At 41.0% G+C, this 15,343-nt stretch overlaps 1 protein-coding gene across 5 annotated transcripts in view; it reads left to right on the top strand.

Annotated features, from left to right (window-relative positions):
* LOC137095176 (VPS35 endosomal protein-sorting factor-like) overlaps nucleotides 1–15,343 on the top strand; it is a 108,791-nt gene that overhangs the window by 28,356 nt on the left and 65,092 nt on the right. For all 5 annotated transcript variants that reach the window (XM_067461538.1, XM_067461537.1, XM_067461534.1 and 2 more), the window contains exons 3-6: nucleotides 2,994–3,139; nucleotides 4,134–4,256; nucleotides 13,787–13,811; nucleotides 14,961–15,037. In XM_067461538.1, coding sequence (XP_067317639.1) covers nucleotides 3,059–3,139; nucleotides 4,134–4,256; nucleotides 13,787–13,811; nucleotides 14,961–15,037 — 306 coding nt within the window. In that variant the 5' untranslated portion in view covers nucleotides 2,994–3,058. The remainder of the gene's footprint in view (nucleotides 1–2,993; nucleotides 3,140–4,133; nucleotides 4,257–13,786; nucleotides 13,812–14,960; nucleotides 15,038–15,343) is intronic.

Raw genomic sequence — 15,343 nt, 5'->3', positions numbered from 1 at the left:
AATATGGAAAACAAAAGAATGGCATCTGACTGGAAAAAAATCAACTTATATCCCCATACCAAAAAAGGGAAATGCGAAAGACTGCTCAAACTTCCATACAGTGGCCCATATTTCTCATGCCAGTAAGGTAATGCTCAAGATCCTGCAATGAAGACTCCAGCAATACATGAAGCGAGAGTTGCCAGATGTTCAAGCTGGGTTTAGAAAAGGCAGAGGAACCAGAGACCAGATTGCCAATATCCGCTGGATAATGGAGAAAGGCAGGGAGTTTCAGAAAAACATCTATTTCTGTTTTATTGACTATTCTAAAGCCTTTGACTGTGTGGATCATAATACATTGTTGCAAGTTCTTGGTGGGATGGCCATACCAAGCCACCTTGTCTCTCTCCTGAGGAATCTGTACAAGGACCAAGTAGCAACAGTAAGAACTGACCACGGAACAACAGACTGTTTCCATATTGGGAAAGGCGTACGGCAAGGCTGCATACTCTCACCCAACCTTTTTAATGTGTATGCAGAACACATCATGCGATGTGTGGGGCTTGATGAATGCAAAGCTGGGGTGAAAATTGCCGGAAGAAACATTAACAACCTCAGATATGCAGATGACACCACTCTGATGGCTGAAAGCGAGGAGGAGCTGAGGAACCTTCTAATCAAGGTGAAAGAAGAAAGTGCAAAAGCCGGGTTGCAGCTAAACATAAAAAAAAAACAAGATTATGGCAACAAGAATGATTGACAACTGGAAAATAGAGGGAGAAAATGTGGAGGCCGTGGCAGACTTTGTATTTTTAGGTGCAAAGATTACTGCAGATGCAGACTGTGACCAGGAAATCAGAAGACGCTTACTTCTTGGGAGGAGAGTAATGTCCAATCTCGATAAAATAGCAAAGAGTAGAGACATCACACTGGCAACAAAGATCCACCTAGTCAAAGCCATGGTATTCCCTGTAGTAACCTACGGATGTGAGAGCTGGACCTTAGGGAAGGCTGAGCGAAGGAAGATAGATGCTTTTGAACTGTGGTGTTGGAGGAAATTTCTGAGAGTGCCTTGGACTGCGAGAAGATCCAACCAGTCCATCCTCCAGGAAATAAAGCCCGACTGCTCACTGGAGGGAAGGATACTAGAGACAAAGTTGAAGTACTTTGGCCACATCATGAGGAGACAGCAAAGCCTAGAGAAGACAATTATGCTGGGGAAAGTGGAAGGTAAAAGGAAGAGGGGTCGACCAAGGGCAAGATGGATGGATGGCATCCTTGAAGTGACTGGACTGACCCTGAAGGAGCTGGGGGTGGTGACGGCCGACAGGGAGCTCTGGCGTGGGCTGGTCCATGAGGTCATGAAGAGTCGGAGACGACTGAACGAATGAACAACAATCGTGTCCCCTTCTTTCATCCTTCTTTTCTCCAAGCAAAAGATACCGAAATACAGTCATCTTAAGCTCTGTTCCAATGTTATGTTATCTAGCTAAGATATTAGAAGTGGCATATGCCTCTTTCACTATCCAAAAGGTAAAGGTTTCCCCTTGACATGAAGTCTAGTCAAGTCAGTCTTTGGGGGGGGGGGGGGGTGCTCATCTCCATTTCTAAGCCAAAGAGCTGGCATTTTCTATAGGTGCTTCCAAGGTCATGAGGCTGGCATGACTGCACGGAGTGCTGTTACCTTCCCGCCAAAGCGGTACATATTGATCTACTCACATTTGCATGTTTTTGAACTTGTAGAACCATGTTTAGCACAGCTGGCTAATCATCAGCATCAATACAGCTTACCAATCAAAAGGTTGACAGTTTGAAGCCTGGGTTGGGGTGAGCATCCGACCTTAAGCCCAGCTTACTGTCTACTTAAACAGTTCGAAAACAGCTGTGAGCTGTGAGTAGAGAAATTAGGCACCAGTTAAGCGAGGAGGTATGTTACGGCACCATAAAAGAAATACCAGAAAATGCCGGCGATTAATGGAAGGAGGAGGTCTGTGATCAAGGGGTCTTCATCATAGAGGATGGAGCAACAGCACCCCCTGTGGCTGGAATGAAGCACAACCTCCAGGACACCAAAGTTGGGGAAAAATACCTACATAATACCTTTAGCTGTTGTCTTTCCTGTCTGTTTAACGGCATTTAATGTTTGCCGTGTATGTGTTCTGTGATCTGCCCTGAGTTTCCTTCGGGGTGAGCTGGACAGAATATAAATGCTGTAAATAAATAAATAAATAGTTTGTCAGAAGCTGGGCCTAACAATGGAAGCTCATCCAAATCGCCAACCTTCTGGTCAGCAAGTTCTGCAGCTTAGTGATTTAACCCACTGTGCCATTGCAGCCCTTTCGCTATCCTGCTGAAATGAAAAATGAGAAATCATTCAGCCTGCTGAATGTAAAGGATCTCGAATCACATTGAGAGCCTACATGTGTAGAGAAATATTCATTTTTGAGAAGGAAAACTTTGGAAGGAGCAGGGGCAGCATATTGTCCTCTTCACATATTCCATGTAGGCGGGACAACATAACACTAGGAAAGGCTTAGGCTTCCCTTAATTCAATAAGTATGAGCAGGGCTGTGTGAATACTACAGATGTAATCTACCATCTCAAACCTGAGGCAAATCCAGCTACATCTGCAAGTCTTTTCAGATTGTCAGAAGAGGACTGTCAGAAGAATATTTATTTTACTTTTGCAATATGCTGCCCAAATAGTACTTTTATTTTGGAATAATGTGGAGACATTGAGTCACACTGACTTATTTAGAATAGCCACTTGACTCCTAAAATAAAATTACAGTAAAAACTAATAGGATCATAAATGACACATGGTTCTCAGAAGGATTGATGTCTTGTTTTCCTTCTCTTTCTCCCCCTCTCTCTTTCCTCAGCCTAATGGAGTGGGAGCTGGACAGAGGAAATGTAGTGGAACTGTCTTTTCAATAGAACTGAATAGTCTCTGTTTGCTGTATCTTCCTCATGGTTCTTTCAGATCGCTTTGGCAACTGTTATGTATTTCACAGGTCACTGAATCTAAGACAAAGAAATTAGGACGTAAAGGAAGCACGTCTTCTACATCGTCAGTTCCATGATGGATCATCTGAGCAGTGTGTTGGATGGCACGGATCCTTTGTCATTATTTGCAGCAACTGCAGACCCAATGCTGACTGTAACTATAGTTATCTTCTTTTTTCATATAATCCAGTTCAAAGTAGATAATATGGATTTTATATGTCAGTGTAGATGGGGCCTCAGTTTGGCCTATCTCATAGAGTTACAATGAGGATCAAGTAGGGTGGAGGAGACCCACGTTGAGCCGATTGAAGGAAAAACTGTTATAAATGGAACTAATAATAATTAATACATTGTGGGATAAGGAGGAAAGGCATTTGTATGGCTTGTTTTGGCACTGACAGGGAGAAAGGTGGGATTATAACTATGATAGTGATGATGTAAAGGTAAAGATAAAAGTTTCCCCTGACATTAATCATGTCTGACTCTAGCGGGTGGTGCTCATCTCCATTTTTAAGCCGAAGATCCAGCATTGTCCAAGGTCATGTGGTCAGCATTACTGCATGGAGCACTGTTACCTTTCCACAGAAGCAGTATTCACATTTGCATGTCTTCAAACTATTAGGTTGGCAGAAGCTGGAGCTAACAGCGGGAGCTCACCCTGTTCCCCAGATTTGAACCACCGACCTTTTGGTTAGCAAGTTCAGCAGCTCAGCGGTTTAATCTGCTGCATCACAGGGGGTGATGATGACATAATACAAAACTTGTGTCCTCCAATTTTCATAAATGGATTACTTACTGGTTCTACTACAAACCTTCAGGAAAACCCTTGAGTCATTTCTCCTTCTTTCCTTTCAAGTTCTGTCTTTATACAAGATTGCTGATAGGTTTGCATGCAGTCATTTGCAGGATTGTAGGGGAGTCTTTTTATATAAAAAGATAGGATATTAGGGGTTTTTTGCCACCACTTTTTACTAATTTTCATTATTGTTGTTAGATTTCTTTTTACTTTGTGAGTTGCCCTGAAAAGCACTTTTAGCCTTCAAGGAGGCTTAAAATATTCATAATGCATTAAAAAGACCTTTGAAAATATGCCTTTTTCTCTCTGTCTGATCCCAGTTTTCTCATTTATGTGAAATTTTTTTTTGTAGGAGAGCACCAGAAAGAAATGTGACAAAGAAGAGAGTTTAAGTGTGGGAAGCGACTTTGAACCTTGGTCAAGCAAGCGGGGTGATATCCTCTCTCGATATACAACAAATGAAAAGCTCTCTATTGTGAGTTAGCATCTCATCCTTGCTCTTAAAACAATCATTAAGCAATAAGGCAGACCAATTTGATGCAGGATAAAAGTGTCTGAAATTCCATATTCAGTATTGTTGATATAGCATTCTGGGTTTCGCTTGTTTTGTTTTACTGTTTCAGAACATTTAGCATATTTCTGAATTATTTGTGTCAAGACCATAAGATGGGCTGCACTAGATCAGACCAAATGTCTATTTAATGTAGCCTGTGATGTTCAGCCAAATGCTTCTGTGAAACATGAACTCAATAACATTATTATTATTATTATTATTATTATTATTATTATTATTATTAATACCCTTATTTATCTCTCCTGCAGGAGACTCAAAGCAGCTTAACATAAAAACATCAGCATAAAATTTAAAATACACAAATATACAAATTTATTTCATGTCAAAATCATTGCATAAATAAATAAGTATAACACAGATAAAATAGAGGCTAAATAATTTTAGACCAAAAAGGGCAACAGTGACCTAATTGTCTGTAGCTTTAAGCAGTTCTTCCTCTGTGCATAGGGCAGAGCATTGTGGGCAAGCACACAATGTGGAGTTGTTTGTTCTGCTCCACAGTTACACAAAGTGGAGTGTTCTCCTAGGCCGTGCCATTTAGCCAGGTTGTCTTTTGATCTGCCCACTCTGCTTCTGAGTCTCTTCACGGACTTCCATGTTGCCCATTCTTGCTTTGTGTCAGGACATGATTCAAAGCTTGAGAAAATAAGCATTTGACTGCTGCCCTGCCAACATGGCTACCGATTGAGTACCGGATCACTTTCAAGGTGCTGGTACTAACCTTTAAGGCCTTATATGGTCTGGGGCCAGCGTACCTGAGGGCCCGCTTATCCCCTACCAACCCCAGAGATTACTCCGGTCTGAAGACCAAAATTTGCTCCCAGTACCTCACATCCGGGCCTATCACTTGTCATCTACTAGGCATAGAGCTATCTTGATCGTAGCCCCTTATTTATGGAATGCCTTTCCGGTGGAAACTCGAACCATTCAAGACTTAATCTGCTTTTCGGAAAGCCTGTAAAACTTTTCTTTTCCGGCAAGCTTTTGATGGGTGAACAACCTAGGCTATGTCTGTCCTTGCTACCTATTATCATTGTTATGGTTGTTTTAAAGCTAATTGTATTGTTTTAATCTATTTCTGTAAACCGCTCTGAGCCAAATTGGGAGTAGCGGTATACAAGTTAAATAAATAAATAAATAAATAAATAAAATGAACATACCTGAAGCAAGGTCAGCGTCAACAAAGGAATCTGGAGGAGGAGAGCAGTCCTGCGAGGAAGCGATAATCAAGAGAAATTGTTCACAGGAGGTGGAGAAGGCTACGGAAGGGTTTGGAAGGGGAGGAGAGGAAAAACAATAAAAGGGATTGAATATAAAAGGAAAATTAGTAGTGTTATTTTTTTTCCTTGTCAGCAATGCCAGCTAACTTATAGAGTCTATCAGCAGATGTAGGTTTAAGACATCCCGTGATTATTCTACATTTTTCATTTAGTGCTATATTCACCTGCTTTGTGTGAACAAACTTATGCCAAACAGGGCAAGCATACTCAGCAGTTGAGTAAGACAAGGCCAAGGCTGATGTTCTTATCAATTTTGGGTCTGCATCCCATGTGCTGCCAGTAAGTTTCCGCAGGATGTTATTGTCTGCAGTTACTTTGTGCTTGGTGTTCATACAGTGTTTCCTAAATGTTAGTATTCAATCTCAGGCGACACCGAGATATTTAGGGTGGGAAGAGTGTTCAAGCTCTTGGCCTTACCAGGTAACTTTCAATTTCTTTTTGGATTCACGGTTCCTTAGGTAGTAAGCACACACTTGTGTCTTGGCCGGGTTAGGCTTCAGGTGGTTATTTTTGAAGTAGCTGGAGAGATCTTTCAAGGCATTCGGAAGATAGTTTTTGACTGTTTCGAAGTCCTTTACTTGTGTTGTTAGGCCAAGGCCATCAGTGTATATATATCTCCTTGTGAGTGGTGGTTGTGGTTGATCATTTGTAAAGATGTTAAACAAGATCGGTGCAAGAACGTTGCCTTGAGATAGACCATTATTTTGCCTCCTCCATCTATTTTTTCTGGCTTGAAACTATATAGAAGCTGCAGTTTTCTAGGAGGTCCTAGACAGTTTTTGTTAAATCATAGTCCTGGACTGTTCCGTATAAAGGTAGACTTTATACAGCAATTTCCTATGTTGCACTGTAAGGTCCACAAAAACTGTTCCCGTAATGCAACCTTTCTCATATCGTGCCTTGATAAACTCAGTCAAATTAAGAATTTGAGCTGCACAGTTTTTCCCTGTCTGAATATGAATATAGAAATATTAAAACCGTATTGAACATCATTAGTATTAAAATAATTCAGATTAAATCCTCCAAACCACAGCAGCCCCTGTTATTCTCCTCTGGTTTATATTTAAAGGCATTGTTGTTCTCTGCAGTAACCAAATATAAGCATATTAGAATTAAAAGTTTACTTTTATTACAGAACAGTCTAAAATGTTTAAGCAGCAGCAGTAGTAATTTTATTGATTAGCCCTTAGGTCATATCACAATAAGAAATAGAACAACAAGGACTGTCAAGACCTTATCACACTCCACTTAATAAGTTAAAATACGACACTTATAACAATACAGTAAATAAATATGATAAAACGTGATAAAACTGATAAACCTATCAAGCTGAGTATATACATCATATTTCATTATCACCCCTACAATTTACCCCAATCAGCCCTACACATGTGGTTCTCAGACGTATTGTTTTGCTTAAGTACAGAGCTGTTTTATATGTTACTAGCTGTGCCCTGCCACGCGTTGCTGTGGCCAACCTTCCCTCCCTCTTTCTCTCCTTCTTTCTTTCCTTCCTTTCTTCTTTTTCTTTCCCTATGTCTCATCTTTCTTCCATCTCTACCTGTTTCTTTCCTCCCTGCTTCTCTCCTTTCTTCCTTCCCTTTTTCCCTCATCTCATTACTTCTTGACTGTCCCTTCCATTTAATAAGGAAATGAAGGGGAAGGAAATGAAGAATGGGAAAGAAGGAGGAAAGGAAGGAGGGACAGGAAGGAAGGAAAAAAGGAGGGGGGAAAGAAGGGAAGGAAGGGGGGAAAAGGAGGGACATGAAGGGAGGGAGGAGAAGGAAGGTGGAAGGAAGGAGGGGGATGAAGAAAGGAGGGAGGGAAGGAAATAAGGTTGGAAGGAAATGAAAGGGAAAGAAGGAGGAAAGGGAGGGAGGAAAAGAAGGAAATGAAGAAGGAAGGAGGGACAGGAAGGAAGGAAAAAGTGAGGGAGGGAAAGAAGGGAAGGAAGGGGAAAAGGAGGGACAGGAAGGGAGGGTGGAAGGAGGGAAAGAAAGGAGGGGGTGAAGAAAGGAGGGAGGGAAGGAAATGAAGGGGAAGGAAATGAAGAAAGGGAAAGGAGGAAAAGGAGGGAGGGAGGGAGGGAAGGAAAGGAAGAAGGAAGGAGGGACAGGAAGAAAGGAAAAGGGGAGGGAGGGAGGAGATCTAAGGAAGGAGTTAGGAAGGAGGGGAAGAAAGGATGGAGGGATGGAAATGAAGGGAAAGGAAATGAAGAAAGGGAAAGGAGGGAGGAAAAGAAGGAAAGGAAGAAGGAAGGAGGGACAGGAAGGAAGGAAAAGGGGAGGGAGGGAAGGAGGAGAAGGAAGGAAGGAGGGGAAGAAAGGAGGGAGGGAAGGAAATGAAGCAAGGGAAAGAAGGAGGAAAGGGAGGGAGGGAGGAAAAGAAGGAAAGGAAGGATGGACAGGAAGGAAGGGAAGGAGGGAAAGAAGGAAAGGAAGAAGGAAGGAAGAAAAGGAAAGAAAGGGAGGAAAGAAGGGAAGGGAGGGAGAGAAGGAAGGTCCTTCATTCAAGCACCGTGGACCTTCCTCCTCCCCCTCCCCGTCTTCCTTGCGTGGATGCTCCGTTGCTGCTGCCATTGCTGCTGCTTTCCCAACAGGTTGGGAGGAAGCCTGTGTGTGTGTGTGCCGCGCGGGGGGGTGGGGGTGGGGGTGGGGGGTGAGGGTGTGTGTGTGTGTGCCGGAAGGAAGGGGGCATGTCTTACTGGCGTGAATGTGTGTGTGTGTAGCGGAAGGTGTGTGTGGGCGGCGGGGGGAGGAGTGAAGGAGCGTTGTGTGTGTGTGTGTGTGTGTGTGTGTGTTTGCGACTGGGAGGAGTGAGTCAGGGAGGGAAGGGGTGGGGGGAAAGGAAGGGGGCGTGTCTTACCGGCGTGAGTGTGCTTGGGCCCGCCGCAGCGAAGGGAGAGGGCATGTCTTACCGGCGAAGGGTGGGAGGAGGGAAAGAGTGAGACAGGGAGGGAGGGAGGGGGCGTGTCTTACCGGCGTGAGTGTGTGTGTGTGTGTGGCGGCGTGAGCAGGGTAAGATGAAGGAGGGTGAGTTGCGATGGTTTGGACAGGGCGGGAAGCAGCGCGGCGTGAGGATGGGGGTGTGGCTTGCGTGGAGGGAACGTTGGCCGCCAGGCCATTTGCGCGTGCCAGGGAACTTGCGGCTGGGTGCCAATGCGCATGCTCAGTTGTTTTGCCGTTTTGTGAGTGTGGTGTTGTGTTGTTTTTTGATTTTGATTGGGTTTGTTTGTACCTAGTGGGTTGAGGTTTGTGCATGGGAATTTTGGTTAATTTCTGTTGGGGGGGTTTTGAGTTTTGCTTCCTCATACGACGCCACTTCGGATTTTATATATATAGATTTTTGGGTCTTGGCCACACATAAAATATGTTGTTCTGATGTGAGAATCCCAATACATTGTCAGTTTTATATATGGACCAAGGGGAAGTCTCTCACCTTTTGATACAATGTGCAATCAAATAATATGTGTGCTATATCCGCAGTTTCAGGTGCCCCGCAGATACAACTCCTTTCATTATAAGGGATGCTGTTAAATCTCCCGTATCTAACCATTGTCTTGAGCTGATCAAATCTGGCTCGAGTAAATACCTCCTTGAGATGTTTTGGTATTTGCATTTTTAAGTAGTTAGCAGTTTGAAAGGTACGTTTATATTGACTGCTTAGGTTAGCAGGCTTACTGAGGGTGGCTATATCTTTTTGTGCTTCTATATCCAAAATTCTTTGTATAGCATCCTTTCTTACATGGTCATTTGAGGTGCAGAAGACAGGAAGCCCACAACTTCTTATATAATTTGTCAGATGTGTAATCCAGGAGGTAGGTAGTTGGGATTTTATCTGTTCTAATAGGCACAATTTTGGGAATCTAGCAGGCTCCATTACATTGATTTTTCACCAGTAATTGTACGCTCTAAGTTTCTGGATGATTCTTGAAGAATTCATTTGCGAATCTGTTCTTCTGAGCAAAATCATAGAGGGATGGTCCTAATTTGGCATTAAAGTCACCAAGTAATATTATTATAGATTGGGGATATGATGTGGTTAATTCATCCATTACTACTTCTAAACAAATCCAGTGATTAGTATTATAATAGAAGGATGTGTTAGTAAATATACACATTTACTAAAATGACTTCAAAATCCTTGTATCTAAATTTCACAACTAATAGATGAGAAAATTTATTCTCAATGTATAGTTTCTCACCCGCCCATTGCAGCTCTTGCTTGATGAGAATGCAAAGTCCACCAGAAGCTCGCCCTTTATTTTTTTGTTTTTGGGCCGGTACTTAACAGCTTTGGAAGCCTGGGAGTTTTACTGGGTCCTCCTCCCCCGTTAACCAACTTTTCTGAATGGCTATTATATCAAATTTGGAAAGGAAACCTACTAATTCATTATCCACCGCTTCCTTCCATCCAGCTACATTCCAAGAAACCATTTGTATATTTTTCCCACAGGCAGACTGTTCTGTATGACATCGTGGGATAGGGCATAAGGATACAGACAGTTCATTTGATTCAAAATCTAATATAATATTATCAATAGACCACATAAAAACAGTTATTATGGGGATGTTCTGTTGTCCTCACCAGAGGTTGTGATGGCACACCGGGAAGGTTTGATGAGAAAACTATATGTGTCTATTTTCCCAGTGACCATCGGTATGCCCCGTATTTACTTTAATTCACCCAAAATAAAACTCTAGAGACAAGACTAAATTTAACCAATTAAGTTTACTGAACAATCAAGGTGAATCAAAACAAGGTATGAAGGTGCAGTTTGATTCTTGATGGTATAGAATTAGAATAATAAGGAACAGGTATAAGGTATAACTCTGAGGTAAATATAAATAACAGGAGGCTATGAGATATAATGGTGGTATGTGCTCTGAACTAACAATAACTATATTTTCTATGAGGTAAGCACTCTCTATAAACTCTGGGGCATGTACTATCTATGTTCTTTGGACAAATACTACTATTCTCTATGTTCTCTGAGGCATGTTCATCTGTGTTCTATGTGACTTGTACGGACTAAGGATTGCCTGTTCAGACTGCTAAGCCAGACCAGACACTTTCTGGCTAACTACTACAAGCTATGTCCAAACAGAATGGAATAAAAAGGCTGAACCAACAGAGCTCGGCCTCTAGGGGGATCCTAAGGTACTACTCTAAAACTTAGCAGAATGGAACAGTCCACCTCCAGGGAGCAAATAGAAACTAGGCCGAGACTTCACAGAGGTTGTAATTGCTCTTCTTTCTTGTTCCATGGAGTCTCATGGAGGCCGAGACTTCACAGAGGCTGTAATTGTTCTTCTTTCTTGTTCCATGGAGTCTCATCAGGAGGGAGTGTCTGGAGAATTGTCTCCACCTCCCCCTTGTTCAATGAGGGCTCTAAAGGAATCTGCCCCTGTTCTTGATAGTTTTGGTCAGAGTTGTCAACTTCTAGGTAATTTTGTCCTGTCAAGGCCTTATTCAACATCATTGGAGTTAGGGATGGTGATATATGGTAATTCAAACCAGGATCAGTTAGGTGTAGTTCAGCCTGCATAAGCTCTACTAGCTTATCATGCTGTCTCTTTGTCAGATTTAATAATCCTCCTGTCTTTCTTTGGTAACTAAGTTTCTGAATATCACTATTTCTGAGTGGATGAATAGAGTTCTCCATTACCATATTCTCTTTATTTCTGGGCACCACATGTTGAAATAAAAGGGTGATTGGGGGCTGTTTCAAACCACAATTTGTATTTGACATACATGCTTCTTTTGCAATTTGTCCCTTGTCCTCTGCTTCAATACTCATAAGGGCCTCCCAGGGATTGTCATGAACAACACACGGATTAGTAATTTGGGGTTTCATGACTTTCACCTCTGGAGTCAGTGGGAGGTGTTTAATGGAAGGCTCAAATCTCTCCTCAGAGTCTAAAAATCTCATCTCCAACCAATTTTCACTATTCTGAGCTGCTCTTTGCCATTCCTTTGGATTGGTTTGTCCTGCTTTATTAAGATATAGCCCTTCCGTATATATTTCCCTTAAATGGCTACTTAGTGCCTCTAACCTCTCTAGGATATCCCATTGCTCTTTTTTTTTTGGCAAATTTGCATATGCCTCTACCAGTGACTGTTCCTTGTTACAAAAAAGTTTCCCCACACCATCAAAACCTTTTTCTTCTTTTGTTGGCCTGGTAGCTTGAACCTTGTGGGGTTTCAGCAATTGTTCATTTCCCACTTTAAGTTGCTGTTCTGCCAATCTCACTGTATCATCTGGGACTTTTTGAGTGAAGACCTTCTTAAAAAATCTTGTTATCCTGATGCCTATTTTGAAAATAAATCTCTAGCTCTTATAACAAATTTAGCTACATTTGGGTCAATAAAGGAGATTATGGCATCAACATGCATTGAGTCATTATGTAAGTAATCAATCTGGTCAATGTCCGTTGTGTACAACCCCCCTGGTAGAACATTATTCATAAGTCCTATCACATGATTTTTCCGATCTTCTAAACTTAAAATCTTTCCTGGTTTAGGAACTTTTAAAATTACCAGCTTGTTTGGCATAAGGACCAAGTTCCAATTATCCTTATAATGTCCATTAATCTTTTGTCTACAATTTTGTTGTTTTACTGTTGGCAATTTAGGTCCATCTATTGTCTCTACCTTTTTTGGGTTACTACCATCTTTCTCTCCTGTCATATTGGTCACCTGAGATTCGGTTTGTGTTGTTATATTAAACTTCTGCGGCTCTGGATTTGTCACTATGGTTCTATCCACTCTGCCCTCATTGGTAGCACTGTGACTCTGCTTTGGGAAACTTTTTTTGCTTCTCCTCCTTTTTTTTACCAAGGTTTTTGAAGATGGAATTAGAGCTAGGAGTTTCTTTAAATCGCGTTGATGATTTCTGGAACTTTTTGTTTGCATGCAGTTTTTTTTTCATCTCCCTTTTGCTGTTCATGATTTTTTTCTGGCTCTTACAGTTGACTTTAAGGTGCTTGCTTTTATCTGCTTTTGTCTGTTTTGTTCTTTTATCACTACAGTGTAAGGTAGCTGCATCCTGCCTGGTTGTATCTAGAATGTTGAAAGCAGATATTGCCTTAATAGGATCACAGTTGCACCAACTTTCCAAAACTTCTGCCTTAATTATTTTTGCAAGTGTACTCAGGAGTGTACCCGTACTTTCCTGTAGATAATTCTTAATTATCAGCAAATCATTAGAGAATGCAGTAAACTTAGCTTCCATGTGCGAATAGCCCTCATTTGATTCTTCTCCTTGTTGCAAGTCGAAGTAGGGATACTGTTGTAAAAAATTCTTGGGTGTGTGAGAATTAAAGTGAACCTCTTCTGGAGATAAGGTGGGGGGGCTTTCCTGGCGTCGGGTCCAAGCTCCAATTTTGTGTTGTAATAGCCTCAGAACTCTCCATCTCGGCTTGTGCCAGTTCCTCAGCCAAGCTTCTCCCACCTCCTGAGACCATAATCTTACTCTCCTTCAATAATAGCCCTTTGGTGGCAATCGGCCAATCCTTCAGCTCTTCAGCAGTCATAGTAATATTGCCTACCTTTGTAATCCTTGGGCCCTCCTCAGAGTTTACCAACTGCCCCTGGTGCATTTTTCCAGAGGGAAAAATTTAGTCATTTTTGCTTGACTTTGCTTCTTCTTGCAAAAAGCCTCCTCCTCAGTCTCAGCAGACTCAACAGCTAGCTGTATCTTCTCAGTTGCTAGTGTTTGTCCATTCAGAGGTAAAGCTTTCTCCTATAATTGTTTCTTGTATAAACCATTGTAAGAAAAGTTTAATGTATCAACACTTCCAAAGGCAGCTTAGGTGTTTTCCAAACAGTTTCCAAATAATTTGCAGCTAAAGACTTTAAAACTGTGTTAACTACACCAGCACAATCTTCAATAAAAGAGAGGAGGAGTTCAAGGTCAGCAGTCTTCAGGTAAAATTAAAAATTAAAAGTTTAAAATAATCTCAAGGTAATTAGATATCAACATCGAAACTTGCCCTTGAGCTCAACAGGAACTGCTCCTCCACTCCTCCAGGCTTCCATCAAAATATTTAAGCCATATGTTTTTATATACCTTTGTTTTTGGTGAGTGGGAACAGCTAAGCTTGAAAATTCACATGTTTTTTTAATAAAAATGTTTTTATTTCATTTCAGAATTTGTACATGGGATCCGAAAAAGGTAAGAAGTCATTTTGTATGTCAAATTGTATGAAGAGGTGTTTCCCCTGATTTTATAGAAAAGAGAAACATGTTGCTTAATGAAAACGATGTTGAAATTGCCATACTTCTTGATTACATAGAAGCAAAAGAACAGGATACACATCTCAGGGACTACCGCATATAAAATGATAAAAGGACAAACATGTAAATACATGATGTCACATCGCAAAGAATCATGGTTACATTTTACATTTACAGTGTCATTATGTTTTTATGTATTGTGATCTTATGTGTTTAGGTTTTTATATATGATTTTATATTGCCTCCAAGGAAGGCTGGGGGAATAAATACAAGCTGTTGCTTCTTTTGCTTCATTGTATGCTCATAGTCTCACAGATCTGATGACTATACAGATATTAAATGCAGAAATATCTATGTATTGTTGAATGCTTTCATGGCCAGAATCACTGGGTTGTTGTAGGTTTTTTCGGGCTATATGGCCATGTTCTAGAGGCATTATCTCCTAAGAATGCCTAGAACATGGCCATATAGCCCGAAAAAAACCTACAACAACCCAGAAATATCTATATTTGGTTTAAAACATATATGTCCTTTCCCTTTAATGTCTAGAAAACTGAAATTTAGCATATAAATAATTGCAACATATGGAATTATTATATTATATGGAATATAATATAATATATGATTTATTTGGACCTTGTTGTTGTTGTTATTGTGTTATTTTGTTTGTGTACTTTGTTGTATTATATGTTTGCACAATTGAGTACTTTGTGAGCCTCCCTGAGTCCCTTCGGTAAGATGATGGCAGGATATTAATAAAGTATTATTATTAGTATGATTATTATTTTAAAAAGTCACCAGTAGGACATCTCAAAGTCTTGTCATGAGCCATAAAGTTTGAACAGTTGTTCTCCATTTTAAAGGCTTACTTTTGGCAATGTGTGGCCTGTTTTTACACCTTGGCTAGCTGGGGAAGCAATGGCCTTCCAGAAGCTCCATCATCCCTTGCTGTTCTTCAGGCTGGTGGAACTTAATAGCAATTGGAATAAAATAGTATTTGGCGAGCAACTACTTGCTAAACTCTGATTTATGTCAATCCAAAATATTTGGCACAGTTTTTGGCATTTAAACATACATTTGCCTGCAGGAAAAGCAACAACTCCTGGATCTGCAGTTTCTGAGAAGGTGCGGACAAGGCTGGAAGAATTGGAAGATCTTGAAGAGGTGGGCTAACGTTTTGCCTGTCAACATCCTAGCTTTCTCTCAAATATCCATGGTAGTGCATAGTAAAGAATAAAATAAAACACACTATATTTTCAACCAAAACATTAACACTTTTTAACTCAAGAGATATCAGACAGCATTACTCTGATATCTTGTAAACAGAGCAGTGTCTGTTCATTTCCATAAGTGCTGCTGAGCAAAAATAACAAAGTAAAACTTGTTGGTGCTTCAAGGAGTCTTTTATGTTATACATAGCAAGTGAAGCAGTGTTCAATGTGTTGTCGAAGACGTTCATGGCCAGAATCA

Source organism: Anolis sagrei, chromosome Y, assembly GCF_037176765.1.
Source record: "Anolis sagrei isolate rAnoSag1 chromosome Y, rAnoSag1.mat, whole genome shotgun sequence".
NCBI lineage: Eukaryota > Metazoa > Chordata > Lepidosauria > Squamata > Dactyloidae > Anolis > Anolis sagrei.
This window is presented reverse-complemented; position numbering and strand designations above follow the sequence as displayed.